Consider the following 14,183-nt stretch of genomic DNA (forward strand, 5'->3'; position numbering starts at 1 on the left):
GACCTGCAGTTCAAAAAAAGCGCCCCTCCGACAGCCAAACCCATCTGTTCTCTGATTGGATTGTTACATTTGTGATTGACATGACATTGACCAATCAGATGAAAGGAAGAAAAATAGGGTCAAAATTCGTACTTGTAACTTGCTGGGGTTTTTTTTTGGCTAAGTCCACACACAAATCTTTTTTACACATATAAACTGATTTACAAGTACAAAATATTTATGACCACATTTTGAGCCCATAGTCTCTTAATTGGGACACAGCCAACGTGTACAACCATTGGAGATGTGAGCAGGACAGACGGAACAACTGACGGACAAAGTGTGGACTTTATACCAGTTTTTAAACTGTGTTGATCGGCCACGTAAAACCAGAGTCATGATAAAATATCTGCAGTGTTTGGTTTTCTTCCTGAATACTGTCGTTGTTTATATTTACTGCAGGAAGAAACGGTAAAAACGGCGTTTTATAAGGAAAACGCTCGAAATCACTCCGCCTGTGAGCAAAGACAGCCCCCCTCCAGCCTTTCCTATTGGTGGAAAAATGTACCATGTGGACCAATCAAAACATGATATGGCAACATGACATTTAGATGTTTAGGGAGGGGGAAGTTTTAGGAGTGACGGCGTGTTTGAGATGTGAGAGATTTGCGACGTTTAGCGCAAATCTTGTGTAGTTAGTGTGTAGTTAGTGTGTAGTTAGTGTGTAGTTAGTGTGTAGTTAGTGTGTAAGTTAGTGTGTAGTTAGTGTGTAGTTAGTGTGTAGTGTAGTCAATAGTTTTGTTGTGTGTGTCAGAACAATGAGGCGACTGCTGAGTGTTACAGGTGTTACAGCAGTGACACATCTGCTGCTGTCAGGCCTGCAGGTATCAGGCTGTTGTTCTCCTTCATCTCATAGTGGACAGAAATTATTTTTTGGAGCGGCACAAATAATTTGTGTGGCATCAGATTTGATGCAGAACAGCTGATTGTTCTGTAAATAGTTTGAAATGTTTGTTTAAAAAACGCCTTGGCTGCTTTTTTAGGTAAACAGCTGCAAAAAACTTTGTTGTTTGCATAACTCAGTTACTTTTTTGAAGAAGTAACTATTTAATTAATTTCCCAACATTGGTCATTATTTACTGTATTTTGCAGACAGAGAGTTACAGACTCTCTCCCAGACTCAGACTCATCATACAAGTCAGAGCTTTATTAATAAAAATAATTATTTTTACTTCCAATAGTGTTAACATCCTACAGGTCATGAACAAGATTTGTTTACATTTTCATTGTAGTGGGCTAAAGCAGTTAATTAAAAGTCGTCTAACATAAATGTAAATGCTGTAATCTGATTATTATTATTCTCATGTACGCTCATCTCCCCGACTATCCTGCTTTTCCTTCACTGACGTCTTCCTTTGAATACTTTCCCAAACGTCCTAATTGCACCACCAAGTGTCCTTGTCCTCTTTCCTTCACCACTTCACCTGTAGGACTGAGAACTAAAATATTTAAAAATAAAATCAGGCAACACTCTGCATAAGCCCTTTAATTGTGTTGTAGAATCTGTCACATTTGGTAATGACCTCTCAAATTCATTATGCTCCTCATGCAGCCTGGTGTAGCTCAGAGGCAGAGCTACTAATCTGAAGGTTTGTGATTCAATCACTGGCTGCTGCTGTCTCCTCGGGCAGGATGCTAACCCTGAGCCGCTCACCAAATATGAATTTATATGAAATTAAGACAGAAAGCATGTAGGTGTTTCAAAAGAAGGGGTCAATGTACAGAATGCTTTGAATGCTCAGATGGAAAAGCATGATATTAGAAGCAGTCTGTTTCAGTGAAATCTAAATGTTTTGGTAAATTTGCTCTCCTCCATAAACGTCCACATCTTCTTCAGCACACGCCTCTATTACATGTACATAGTTATTTTCATCATCACAGCTTTTATCTTTATCCTCTATTTCCTCATAATCAGCGTCAGTCACCTCCTCTTCCACTCCTTCTGCTTGCTCTGCGTATTTACTTTCAGTCTCCACGTGCTCAACATTCACATAGTGCTTCTCTTCCTCCTCGTCCTCTTCTTTCTTTTTGCCATCACACCCATATCTGGCTGCGACAGCCACTAAAACACAAGCAACAAAACAAAACCAATAAATATGAAGTTAAAAAACATTCATTTTTTTAATGAAACATTAAGTATTTGACTCTTGTTGAATTCATAGGTCGTATGTTGATTTTAATAGTGAAAAACAAAATGTCAAGAAAATCTATCAATTAAATCAATGAAGCCTAATCTTGAAAGTAGAGATAGTGTCTGTCTCCTGAATCCAAACTGGAAGCTGGTTCCACAGAAGAGGGGCCTGAAAACTGAAGGCTCTGCCTCCCATTCTACTTCTAAAAACTTTGGGAACAACAAGTATGCCACCCCTACTCTAGCCTTGCCTCACCTGCAAACAAGTAAGCAAACCTCCTCCCCTCACTGGTGCAATCTTACTCACCTTCGTCCGAAGCTCTGTGAATAACAGACCTCTCCTTCAGTTAATAGAGCATTCAAATAAAGTCAAATAGTGTTAGATAGAAAACCTTTGTCCTTCTCTCATTGTCTCATACTTATATATCATATCTCAAGTTATGAACATTTTAAAACATCTAAGTTTAACTAGCTGGGACCACGTGCTCAGTTATGATGAGCGATGATGGATGAGAGGCCATGAACTGGTGCTGCGGTTTCAGGAAGCCCTCAAAGGGGACTGGCAGCGTCTCCCGGGCCGGGCAGATCCCCGTGTATTCACGAGAAGTGAATGAAGGAAAGAAGAAAAGGGAGCATAAGAATGAGAACAGCAGATATTGGTGAAGCGGGCATATGTAGCCTGAGGCCGGAAGGGGGATCATATCTCCACTTGCTGGTTTTATTAATATCAGTGGAAGAGTAACCAGAGCCTAACAGGTGGGGCGCAAGTTACAGAAAAGTATTGTGGTAATTAATTAGTTCCACATTCGACTCCATTACATTAATAATAAATGCACATTTGCTGCTGTGGATGGTCATCACAATGGAGAGATATTTGACAGTGACGAAAAGAAAAACATTTGCGTCTAAGACAAAGAGGCAAATGCTGACAATAAGCCAAAAAGGAAATATGATGTATTCACTCACTGTGAACGTGGTAGGAGATGAGGAGAGACCCGTGTGTTTTTTATGTTTGAAAACTCTGACAGCCTGAGGCCCAACAAATTAAGAAGACAGAGACATTAAACCCCAGAGACATCAATGAGCTCTTGACTTCTTTCAAAGAAAACTTGGAGAATCCCGTCAGCAACATTACAGGCCGTCCCTTTCTCCCTGACACGGTTAAAAGGTGCATATTTGATATTTCAAGCAACACTGAAGAACTACTCATTGATACAAGCAGCTTGGAGAGAGAAAGAAAAGCATCTCAAAGCAGCTGGGACCATAGTGAGCAGGAAAACATTATTCTGTGTTGGTTTTAAACCTGCAGCACACACAGGTACTCCTCAAGAAGGCTCACGTTCATGTACATCTGAAGTTTGTCAATGAACACATGAATGATTCTGATGAGACCTGAGAGAATGTGATGGGGTTATATGAGACTAAAACTGAGCTGTCTGGCATCAGTCCACTCATGGCATTTGGACGGCACTGAAGACAAAATAAAAAATATCAGGAACAATCATCATGGAGGGGTTTTGACCCGGAGCGTATGGCCAAAACTACCAATGAGTGGCTCGTGAAGAAGCCTGGCCAGTCTCTGGACTTAATCAGATATAAAACCTCCAGAGAGAGCTGAAGTTTTTATACAAGCAACGATCTGCAGGGAGAAGTTTAAAATCTGCTGAGACGTCCACAAACCTGGTGACCAGCTACAGGAAACATCTCACAGCTGTGCTTTCCAACTACAACACACATTCACTGTTACAGAACATCTTCCACTATTAAAATGAAATTATTAATTTAAAAATTATAAACTGATAATTTATTTGTAAATAGTTAAAAAGGTGGATTCAACAGAGTGTCAAGTACTTATTTTGCCCACTGTATACTGTTTGCTCTGATGAGCACAGACTTTGCATTAGGACGTTGGGATCAAACCGCCTGGCTCGTCGTCTTCTCCAGAGGACCAGACAGACCACCAACAGGACCAGCAGGAGCACCAGGATGCCAGGAACTGCTGACACCACCAGCAGCCACCAAGGAACTACGAGAGAAAACGATTACAATATCCATCCATTTTGTTCCACCTCTTGCAGGGACAGCAGCCTAAGCAGAGACGCTCAGTCTTCCCTCTCCCCAGCCACCTCCTCTAGCTTATCCAGGGGAACACCAAGGCGTTCCCAGACCAGCTGACAGATATAATCTCTACAGCGTGTCCTGGGTCTGCCCGTGGGCCTCCTCCCAGTGGGACATGCCCAGAACAGCTCACTCAGGAGGCAGCCTTGTCAGATGCCCGAACCACCTCAGCTGGTTCCTTTCAATGCGGAGGAGGAGCGGCTCTGAGCCCTTCCCGAATGGTCGAGCTCCTCACCCTGTCTCTAATGGAGAGGCCAGCCACCCTTCAGAGAAAGATACTGATTGTACTGTTTGTGACCATAGGTGAGGGAAGGGACGCTGAAAGGTAAAAAGAGAACTTCACTTTTACAATCAGCTCTCTTCACCATGATGGACAGCATCCACATCGCTGCAGCTGTAGCACCAATCCTTCTGTCGATCTTCTGCTCCCCTCTCCCCTCATTTGTGAGCAAGACTGAGATACTTCAACTATTCTTTTGAGGCAGTAGCTCATCTCTGACCCAGAGTGGGCACTCCACTCTTTTCTGGCTGAGGGCCGTGGCCTCAGACTTGGAGGTGCTGATTCTTATTCTTGCTGCTTCACACTTGGCTGTGAACTGCTCCAGTGTGAGCTGGAGGCCACTGCCTGATAAAGCCAACAGAAACACACCGCCAGTGAAAAGCAGAGACAAAATTCTGAGACCATCCAAGTGGAAGCCTTCCTATACCTAGAAATTCTGTCCATAAACATTATGCACAGAATCAGTGACAAAGGGCAGCCCTGGTAGAGTCCAACAGCCATGGTGAATGAGTCAGACTTATTGCTTCTTCTTCTCGAAAATAGGAACCCCTACTCTGCCAATCCAGAACTATCATCCCAGATCTCCATGCAGCAGCCCTACAACATCCAGAGCCTTCAGGAACTCGGGGCGAACCTCATCCACTCCTTGGACCCCTGCCACCAAGGAGTTGTTAAACTGCCTCAGTGACCTTGGCCCTGCTTACATATGAGTCATCCCCCTCACTCAGTCTGCTTTCTCTATGAAAGACATGTCAGTGGGATTAAGGAGGTTCTTTAAGTACTCCTTTCACTGCCCAACAATATCCTCAGTATAGGTCAATTAATTTTCTAATCTAAACCGAGTGCTTACAGTCAGACTTGACAGAACAGTAGTGTTACTGGGCATGTCTCACTGGGAGGAGGCCCACGGGCAGGCCCAGGACACGCTGTAGAGATTATATCTGTCAGCTGGTCCGGGAGCGCCTTAGTGTTCCCCTGGATACGCTGGAGGAGGTGGCTGTTTAAATGTAGAGCTACTGAAACCAAATGTAGGTGCAATCTAAACAAATAAAACTTTCAGTTTTGAACTAAACTCCATGTAAAGCCTGGACAGCTTTACATGTCTTTAAGGCAGGGGTCCCCAATCCCAGTCCACGAGGGCGTCCAGATGAACACAATCAACCTTATTGCATACTCTGAAGTAGTTAAGTTTCAAAGTAGGGTAGGTTTGAAGAGATTTGAAGATTTTGCCATTCATTTGAATGGGAAGAGAAATTTTAAAAAGTTTAAAAGTTACAACAAAGAAAAGCAATAGCAGCGTAGTCCTGAATGTAAACTGTCAATGTAAAATCAGCCCTCTTACCAGTTTGCTTCTTGTCCAGGTGTATCGAGTTGCAGTGTGATTTTCCTTCTGTCTTTAATGAGTAATGGTACTTTAAGTGCTTGATGATTTGGTGGACTGACTGTGCTGCATGTAGCTATGAGACTGAAGCAATGTTGTGCATGTTTCTCTGCTTGTCTGCATTGCCACAAATTGTTCTATTTGGTGATGTATCATAGAAGTGTACTATATAGTGTATGTAAGTTTCTGTGTTTGCTAGTAACTACCATCAACCTAAGGTCTCAGCTAATTTATCTTTGCAGAGATGTTCATTTGATTGTAACAGCAGTAGGAAAGAGCAGTAACAAGAGTAGGACAGCTAAGCTAATTATGGCTAAACATTTGGAATTTAGTGAAAGCAAAAATTGACCTTGCAAAGATGGATAGGTTTATTTAGAAAGTCAGCTATTTACATTTAGTGTTCATCCCAAGTAGGAGATTTTGAATTGAGTCTAAATTGACCGCAAATTTACTTAACTTGTTAAAATCAACCAGTCTGTTACTGAAGCAGTCGAGGAATTACCTTTGAGGTCTCAGTCATAGGTATTAATGCAAAATCTAACATTACACTAACCTTATATTTTTGTAAAAGGCAAAATGGACTTTTTTCCAGGGTGGGGGAGTGTTTCATGTCTGTAAGTTAAAATTGTTATTTTTGTTGTTTCCTGATTTCTAAGAATTGGGAGAACAATTACATGCTAACAAAATGATGCATTTTGGTTGCCCATGTTTGGTGTTGCTTTGGGCTTAGGGTAATCACTGACGATGACTTACACCTAAAAGAGCTCAAAATCAGAAAAGGTTGCTCTAAAACATGTTGACATGGTAAATGAAAATGAACAATAATCAAAATTGATCATGCAAACTGAAAGACTACTTACTATGTTTCTCTTCTTACTTCATTAGCCTCAGTGTTCTCAGATCATTCTTTACATAAAAGCACCCAGTTGTCTTGCAAAGAATGTGTAGGATTAGTGAAATCACACACATTCGAAGATACTGGTAGTTATTGTTTCAAATGCCTATTTCATGACAACCAGGCTAAATTCATCTAAGGGAGTATGAAAGAGATTATCTGGATGCTGAAATGATTGGTAAAATACATTAGGCCAATAATAGTAGACCTGTGCTACATTTGTCCAGCTAGGCAACACATATTTCTGCATAAGAGATACATGAGACACCCTTTAAATAAGCAAATTTCATGTTTAAAACATGGAAATGCAGCCAAAATGGACCATACAATGGCCTCAGTGAACACATCAGCACATAAGTAGAGATGAGGAAACTCAATCACATTAGATATTAATATTACTATGAGTAAATTATATATATTATATATTCTGTTACATGGTTTAAAGAATACAATGTGATAATCACACATGAGAACGCTGTTTCCAGTTATACAAATTTATTTTATTTCACTATTAAAGAAACCAATTATGTGAATAAAAGCTCACCACAAGAACATCTCCCAACCCAGTCTTACAAAGTTGCAGTCACAATAAAAACTGGGTATGGAACATGAACTGTTGGTGAGCTAAAAAACAATCCTGGTGCTGATGCTTGTCACTGAACGTTTTAGACAGAGCTCTTGATTGAAATGCCTACCGTTGTGTGTAGGCATTTCGGTCCAGATGTTATGGAGTTCAGTTCAGCTAAGATGTATTTCTAAAGCACCGGATCGCAAAAATAGCCGCTTCTCGGCTGTTTATATTGTAAGGTAAAGACCATACAATATAAGAGAGAAAACCCCCCAACAATCAGATGATCCCCTGTGAGCAAACCCTTGATGACAGTGTCTGTGAAGGTTATCAGTCATCAAGGCCATTGGTGACGGTGGGAAAGAAAAACTCCCTTTTAACAGGAAGAAACTTTCGGCAGAACCAGGCTCAGTGAGGGGCGGCCATCTGCCTCGACCGGTTGGGGGGGGGGGGCACAGCTGTTATAACCCCTGACGCAGCATAGCTTCTAATTCTGAAAGATACGTAGATACCTTAAACCTGCACTCTATGCAGGACACCAAGTGATGACACGACTTGCAGTACTATAGGAGTCTATGCAGAAACAGTTTTCTCTCTTGAATCTCTGTAATTTTTTTGCTACTGAGTGTCTGGGTGCAGTCACTCATTTTGGGCCAATTAAATCAAATGAACTTCCATTGTCTAAGTTATAGCCCTATTGAACCTGCGTTAACCAGCTTTAATAGGGAGGGCCAAAGTCGTAGTTGTGCTAAATTTCCTCGAATTCTCCTCGGAGATTTTCGAGTAGCTTCCTTTGTTCTTGAAAGTTCTTTTCCATTTGTCTCATCGCTTCCCGTCCATTCCACATCTTTTTGGTAAGGTCACTAACCTTATTTTCTAAGGCCTTATTTTGTTGTTTGAGTATGTCAACTTGGACATCGTAGTTGTTTATCAGATTGTTATGTTCTTCCTGTGAAACTTTGGGAGTCTGAGCTTGGGTTTGCAACGCCATGTCTTCTGTTTTCAAGGCTTCCTGTACATCACACAGATTTTTCTTGACCTCTTCAAGCTCTCTTTTCTTTTCCTCAAATTCATGGCACAACAACTCCTTTTCTCTGTTGGTCACGTTAAAATCATGTTGGGAGTCTTTCTCAGTGGCTTTGGAGATCCGTGATTCTCCTTTCACACCCTCATTGTGTGGTTTCAGTTCTTTTTGAGAATCACCACTCCTTTTGGAAAGCTCCTGGAGGTCCTGTTCAAGAAGTTCGTTATGCCGCCTCAATATGTCAATTTCATGTGCAAAGCATTGGAGTTCCAGGGTCTGTCTGAGCTGTTCACTGTCCGTTGTTTTGTTTTCCTCATTCATGATCCTTTTTCTTTCTTCACTCTCTTGTAACTCTTTAAAGGCTGTGTTTGCCTGATGGAGCTCAGTTTTAACAGCCTGTATTTCCTGTTGCATGTCATCTTTTTCCTTTTCAAAGTCCCTTTTCAGCTCACACATGCGTTTTACCATCACATCATTTTCCTCTCTTAAAGACTGGTTGTCCTTTTCCATGTCTCCCACTTTTATAACCAAGCCTGTCTTGCTGCTTTGCAACTCTCTGATTTCTGCCTCCATTTCCTGCATCACCTCTTTCTGTTGCTGGATCTCTTTGGTTTTGGAGCTGTTTAAATCCTTTAGAATTTGGTTCCAATATTCCAGCTCTTGAATTTTGAAGTGAATTGTTTCATTCTCTAGTTGCAGGTCTCTTTTCCTCTTGTTTTTAGAGAACCCACTTCGTTTGAAGAGAACTTCAATGTTTTTTTGGAGAATCTTGTTCTCATTTATGAGCTCTCTTTTTTGCTCCTTAAGGTCGGCGTTCTCGACTTTAAGGTCACGTATGGTAGAGTTTTGTTGTTTGAGAGTTTTATTCTCATTTTTCAGCTCTTTGATTTGCTGTTGAAGTTTTTCGTTCTCGGCTCTCATGTTGCATGCAACAGGATTTGACAGACTCATATTTCAAATTGAAGTTGATGCTAAATCTCTGTACTAACTAAAAGATTTTTTAAAAATACGGTCAACTGTGTCAGAAACGGAAGTTTCGAGTAGTTTAAGTGTTTTCCTGCCTAGTGAATTCTTCCACTATCTTTGAAAGACTGACAAGAGTGAGAACCTCTCCCCTATTTATAGGTTTTCGGGTGCTGATGTCATAAAGAAGATCAGAGATCAAAGGGATTCTGGTGAAACGTCACTGTGTCTGGTCTGGGCAGTTCTGAATTGAATAATAACAAAATGACGGGGGGCGTGTCTGGTAGCCATGTGAAGACGTGTTGTACAGGGCTCCTCAATGGACTAACTTGTTTCATAATTCCATTGCTCCAAAACTAACGAACTTTTAACAACAGTACGATAACACGCCCGTGTGCTGCTCTGAGGCACTTTTTACATCTTCAAGGCTACGGTGTACGAAATATGAGCAAAACTAGATCGGGGAAAGAGCAGGCCGCAAAAGCCTCGGACCTGTCACGGTTGTTAAAGAGTGGACTCAGGCGCGGAGCTCAGAAATAATGACAGTGCATTTATTTACAGTGCAGCAAGGTGACAACAGTTCAAATGTGCAACAATGTGATAGTGCGTCCCTCCTTCCGTGTAAGCCCGTGCGTGGTAGTGAGTGCCCGTCTCTCCTCCAAGTGCTTCCTTAGTGTCCGTAAATCCTCCGTCAATCCCTGGGTGAACACACACACACACAGATATACACACACTGGCAGGTCGACCGGTCAGGGCGCCGTCAGATCCTGACAGGACCATGCTGAGGACAGACCGGAGGCACCACCCCATGACATGAGTGAGATTATGAGAGCTATTGCTAGCTCTGAAAAGAGGATATCGGACCGTATCGATTCAAGCACGAAAGATTTATTATTCCAGAGGTTGGGACATATTTTTTCTGCACCTGCATTTTGGTACCTGAATGGCAAGCTCGCAAAGTCATCTGCTCTTCGTTTTATAAGCTGGAATGTTAAAGGTATAAATAATCCGGTTAAACGCACAAGGGTTTTTACTCATTTAAAATCATTGAGATCCGATGTTGTATATCTGCAGGAAACACACCTCCGATCAAGTGAACAAATTAAACTAAAAAAAACATGGATAAGCCAAATATTTAGCTCAAAATTTGAGGATAGATCACGGGGTGTGGCTATTCTAATTAGGAAGTGGATTCCATTTATTCCACTATCAACTGTGGCGGATACCAGAGGGAGATATATTATTATACAGGGCAGGTTGTATGGGAAACAAGTCATTCTTGCTAATGTATATGGACCAAACTGGGACGACCCAAATTTTTATTGTACCTTTTTAAAACACCTGCCAGATTTAACAGAGTCCCATTTGATACTGGGTGGTGACTTTAACTGCGTACTTAATCCTCAACTTGACCGATCAAACCCAAAACCTGATAGCAAAATTTCAAAAGCGGGTAATGTTCTTAAATCCTTTATGCAATCTTATGCTTTTTTTGACCCCTGGAGGGACAAAAATCCTACATCTAAACAATTCTCATTTTTCTCACCAGTGCACCGGTCATACTCACGGATCGATTTTTTTTGTTGTAGATAGTAGAATTCTTCCCAAGGTTTTAGATTGCCAATACAACTCTATTGTTATCTCAGACCACAGTCCAGTACAATTAGATGTAAATTTTTATGAATGCTTAAGTCAAACACCGGCCTGGCGACTTGATCCTTTACTCCTAACTAAAGACTCATTTAAACAAAAAAGGTCTCTGAGCAAATACAGTTTTTCTTAGAGACAAATCAAACCCAAGGGATGAAAATGACTGTTGTATGGGAGGCATTAAAGGCCTATCTTAGAGGCCAGATAATTTCAGCCCAACCACTCTGTGAAGGAAACTCACCTGCTTTTTTAGCAAGTTTGCTGCTTTTATCCCTGACCCAGAGCTCATCACCACAGCTGAGGGTAGAAACTCAGACTGACCTGGATGGTTACTAACCGATCATCAAGTTCGGTATTTTTTTAAATCAGTTCTGTCACAGGCAGGCAGTGTATGTGATCCATAACTAAAGTGGTTTGTTGTGTTTTGTTTGCACTGCTTCTTTTTTATTCATAGTCATTTATTATTATGAAACAGTAGAACTGAAAAAACTGATATCCATGCAGTTACTCAAGTCCAGTTTCTAGTTTGAAGCTGAACTAACAGAAACATCACAACAGTCTGCATTACAGACATATAACAGATGGAGTACTTCCATCTTTGCATGTAAACGTTATTTGTGTGAACTCAGTTTGAGTTTTTAATGTTTACAAAATGTACAAGTGAACAGCTTTGACTTTTTGGTCACATCAAAGCTCAGCCTTGTTTGTCTGTCAGCAGAGATGGGCATTAGATTACCGTTACTTTCCCGTAGGAACGCTGCGTTACTGCGTTACTAAAACCGTGATTTTTTTGCAAGAATGTCTCACGACAGTGACGTAAGCGAGTGCGCCGTTAGTGACAACAGCTGTGTGCAGATCAACAATGGATCACATATCGATTGTGGGAGAGAGTATGAGCGTGCAGCGTTTAAAGCGTGGAAGTACTGACCTTACTTTGAGTTTGATTCCATAAAAAGTGACAAAAACATTAGCGTCCGCTGTGCGTGGGAAGAAAACTTCTTTTTACAGCGAAAAAACCCCTAAACCTCCAACAAGCACCGAGTAGCTACGACGTAATGGGAAATCACAGAGAAACTCGCGGATTCTTCCACTGACCGCGGCACACCTGCACCAGGGTAAACCTCCGCCTACCCCACTCCTGCTTTACAGGTGAAAATAGAGCAACAGGACCGCTGAGTCTTTGACTTTATTTATTTTCTGCTGTGTTTTACTTGCATCTATTTAAAGACTGAGTGTAAACACAAAAAATATTTTATTTTATTTGCTGGAATGTGCAGAAAATAGGTTTAAATATTAAAGTAATTTCTTCCAGTCAGAGAATGTTGCATATAATTAAATGTTTGCTTGATGCATAAAGTTAAAAGATTAAAACTAATAAAACAAGTTTTAAAAAGAGACTTTTCCATTTGATTACATTTTGTATGATGGATTATGCAGAAAAAGTAGAATTGGGCTGAAAGATCTATCACTTTATCACCTCTTCAGGTTGTAAATCGTGTTTTTAAAAAGTAACTAAGTAACTAAGTAATTAATTACTTTTGAAAATAAGTAATCAGTAAAGTAACGGGATTACTTTTTTGGGGAAGTAATCAGTAATTAGTTACTGATTACTTTTTTCAAGTAACTTGACCAACACTGTCTGTCAGTCACATCTTCAGCAGGTTTGTGGAGGGTGGCTGTTATCATGGAGTGTGAAAGGTCAGAGGAAAATTTGCACACTGTTTGGCTCCAGGTAAAAAAGTAAGAAGCAACATTTAGAAGCGCTGATAAATAAAACAAACACCTGTTGTCAGCAGATCAAAGGAACAATGACACAAAATCACCAGCAGATGGCAACCACGCCTCCACAGAAATCCTCCGTGTCTGTGGTGAGGAGTGTGTAACTTTGCAGAGTTAAGCTGGAGAAAGTATGACCTTATGACCTCAGTGATTCATGGTGAACAGCTCAGAGTCAAAGGTCACAGTAAGCAGGTCCCAGATCAGGTTTGTGGAATAAAAACACTTCAGAGCTCTGAGGCTGTAATCGTGTCGCTACACTCTGAGGTTTGGGGTGAAATAAAGGTTCCTGTTTGTTTGTGATATCTCTGTCTCTGTGATTTCTGCTGTGAGTTTGGAGGTTTTACTGCACGACTCAGAACTTTCAGCTTTAATTCAACACATTTAATTAAATTATAGCATCAACTATAGCATCAACCTACAGTCTGCTAACAGACTGTAGGTGGGGATGTGTTAACCACGCCTCTGCAAACATGAACTCTGGTCTGAAACCTGACAGCTCCATGCTGCAGGAGCTCAGACACATGGGTGAGCCAACACAGGCACTTGTAGAGACACTGAGCTGGACGCCTACATCCAAACCCAGCATCAGTTACTGAGGTTTTCATGTGGCTGCTTGTGTTTCAGTGGCTGAAAAGGAGGACGAGGTCTAAACAAGCTTTTACTCTCGTTGGTGTTGATGGAGGCAGATTTACAGACTGTAGGTGAAACTAAGTTACAAACATCAGCAGGTGCACGACAGCCTGAGACCGCCTGAGACAGCCTGAGACCGCCTGAGACAGCCTGAGACAGCCTGAGACCGCCTGAGACAGCCTGAGACCGCCTGAGACAGCCTGAGACAGCCTGAGACCGCCTGAGACCGCCTGAGAGGAGTCTGAGTACTGATGACTGAACTGAAGTCGAAGCAGGGCCTGGCTGTTCTTTGGTGCAATACTGATTTCTACCACAAGATGGTGCAGTGACTGAATCTAACCTGTGACAGCTGAGGAGCTGTGATGTCACTGGTTAAAGTGTCAGCCTTACAGCAGAGATGAACCTTTCGACCCTTCCTCATCTGTGACAGGTTTACAGACTGTGGCTGCAAGGCACTGCTGGTTAAAGTGCTGGCTAGTAAACAGGGTGCATATCCCAGCAGTGCCTTGCAGCTGTTGTGCAGACGCAGAGTTTCAGGGTTCAAGTTCCAGCTGTGCATAAAGCCTGAAAGCTGTCGTTAACTGTGGCTCTGCAGACGTGGCTCAGCAGGTAGTTTCTCTCAGGAAGTGCTGTTTGTGTAGAGGCTGGTTTTCTGTGACCTGCACAGTGACACAATCACTGATGATGTCACTGTTAATACGTCCAGAATCACAGTCGTGACATCG

The 14,183-nt window shown here is 41.7% G+C and overlaps 2 protein-coding genes across 2 annotated transcripts in view; one reads left to right on the plus strand and one right to left on the minus strand.

Moving 5' to 3' along the window:
• Positions 1–5,256, plus strand: part of LOC120734813 (deleted in malignant brain tumors 1 protein-like) — a 59,146-nt gene extending 53,890 nt beyond the window's left edge. The window contains exon 11 of the mRNA XM_040033805.1: positions 5,112–5,256. Within this exon, the coding sequence (XP_039889739.1) occupies positions 5,112–5,256 (145 nt within the window). The remainder of the gene's footprint in view (positions 1–5,111) is intronic.
• Positions 5,257–6,420: 1,164 nt separating this feature from the next.
• LOC120734881 (girdin-like) lies at positions 6,421–11,067 on the minus strand. The gene is made up of 2 exons (XM_040033971.1): positions 10,177–11,067; positions 6,421–9,891 (listed from the first exon to the last, which is right to left on the minus strand). The coding sequence occupies exon 2, from the start codon at positions 9,385–9,387 to the stop codon at positions 8,161–8,163; it is 1,227 nt and encodes a 408-aa protein (XP_039889905.1). The 5' UTR covers positions 9,388–9,891; positions 10,177–11,067; the 3' UTR covers positions 6,421–8,160.
• Positions 11,068–14,183: the final 3,116 nt, after the last annotated feature.

This window comes from Simochromis diagramma, unplaced genomic scaffold, assembly GCF_900408965.1.
Source record: "Simochromis diagramma unplaced genomic scaffold, fSimDia1.1 OVJJ01000176.1, whole genome shotgun sequence".
Classification (NCBI taxonomy): Eukaryota; Metazoa; Chordata; class Actinopteri; order Cichliformes; family Cichlidae; genus Simochromis; species Simochromis diagramma.

What these genes read in the sequence shown, in the direction of transcription:
- LOC120734881 (XM_040033971.1), bottom strand. Translation starts at nt 9,387, where the DNA reads ATGAGTCTGTCAAATCCTGTTGCATGCAACATGAGAGCCGAGAACGAA.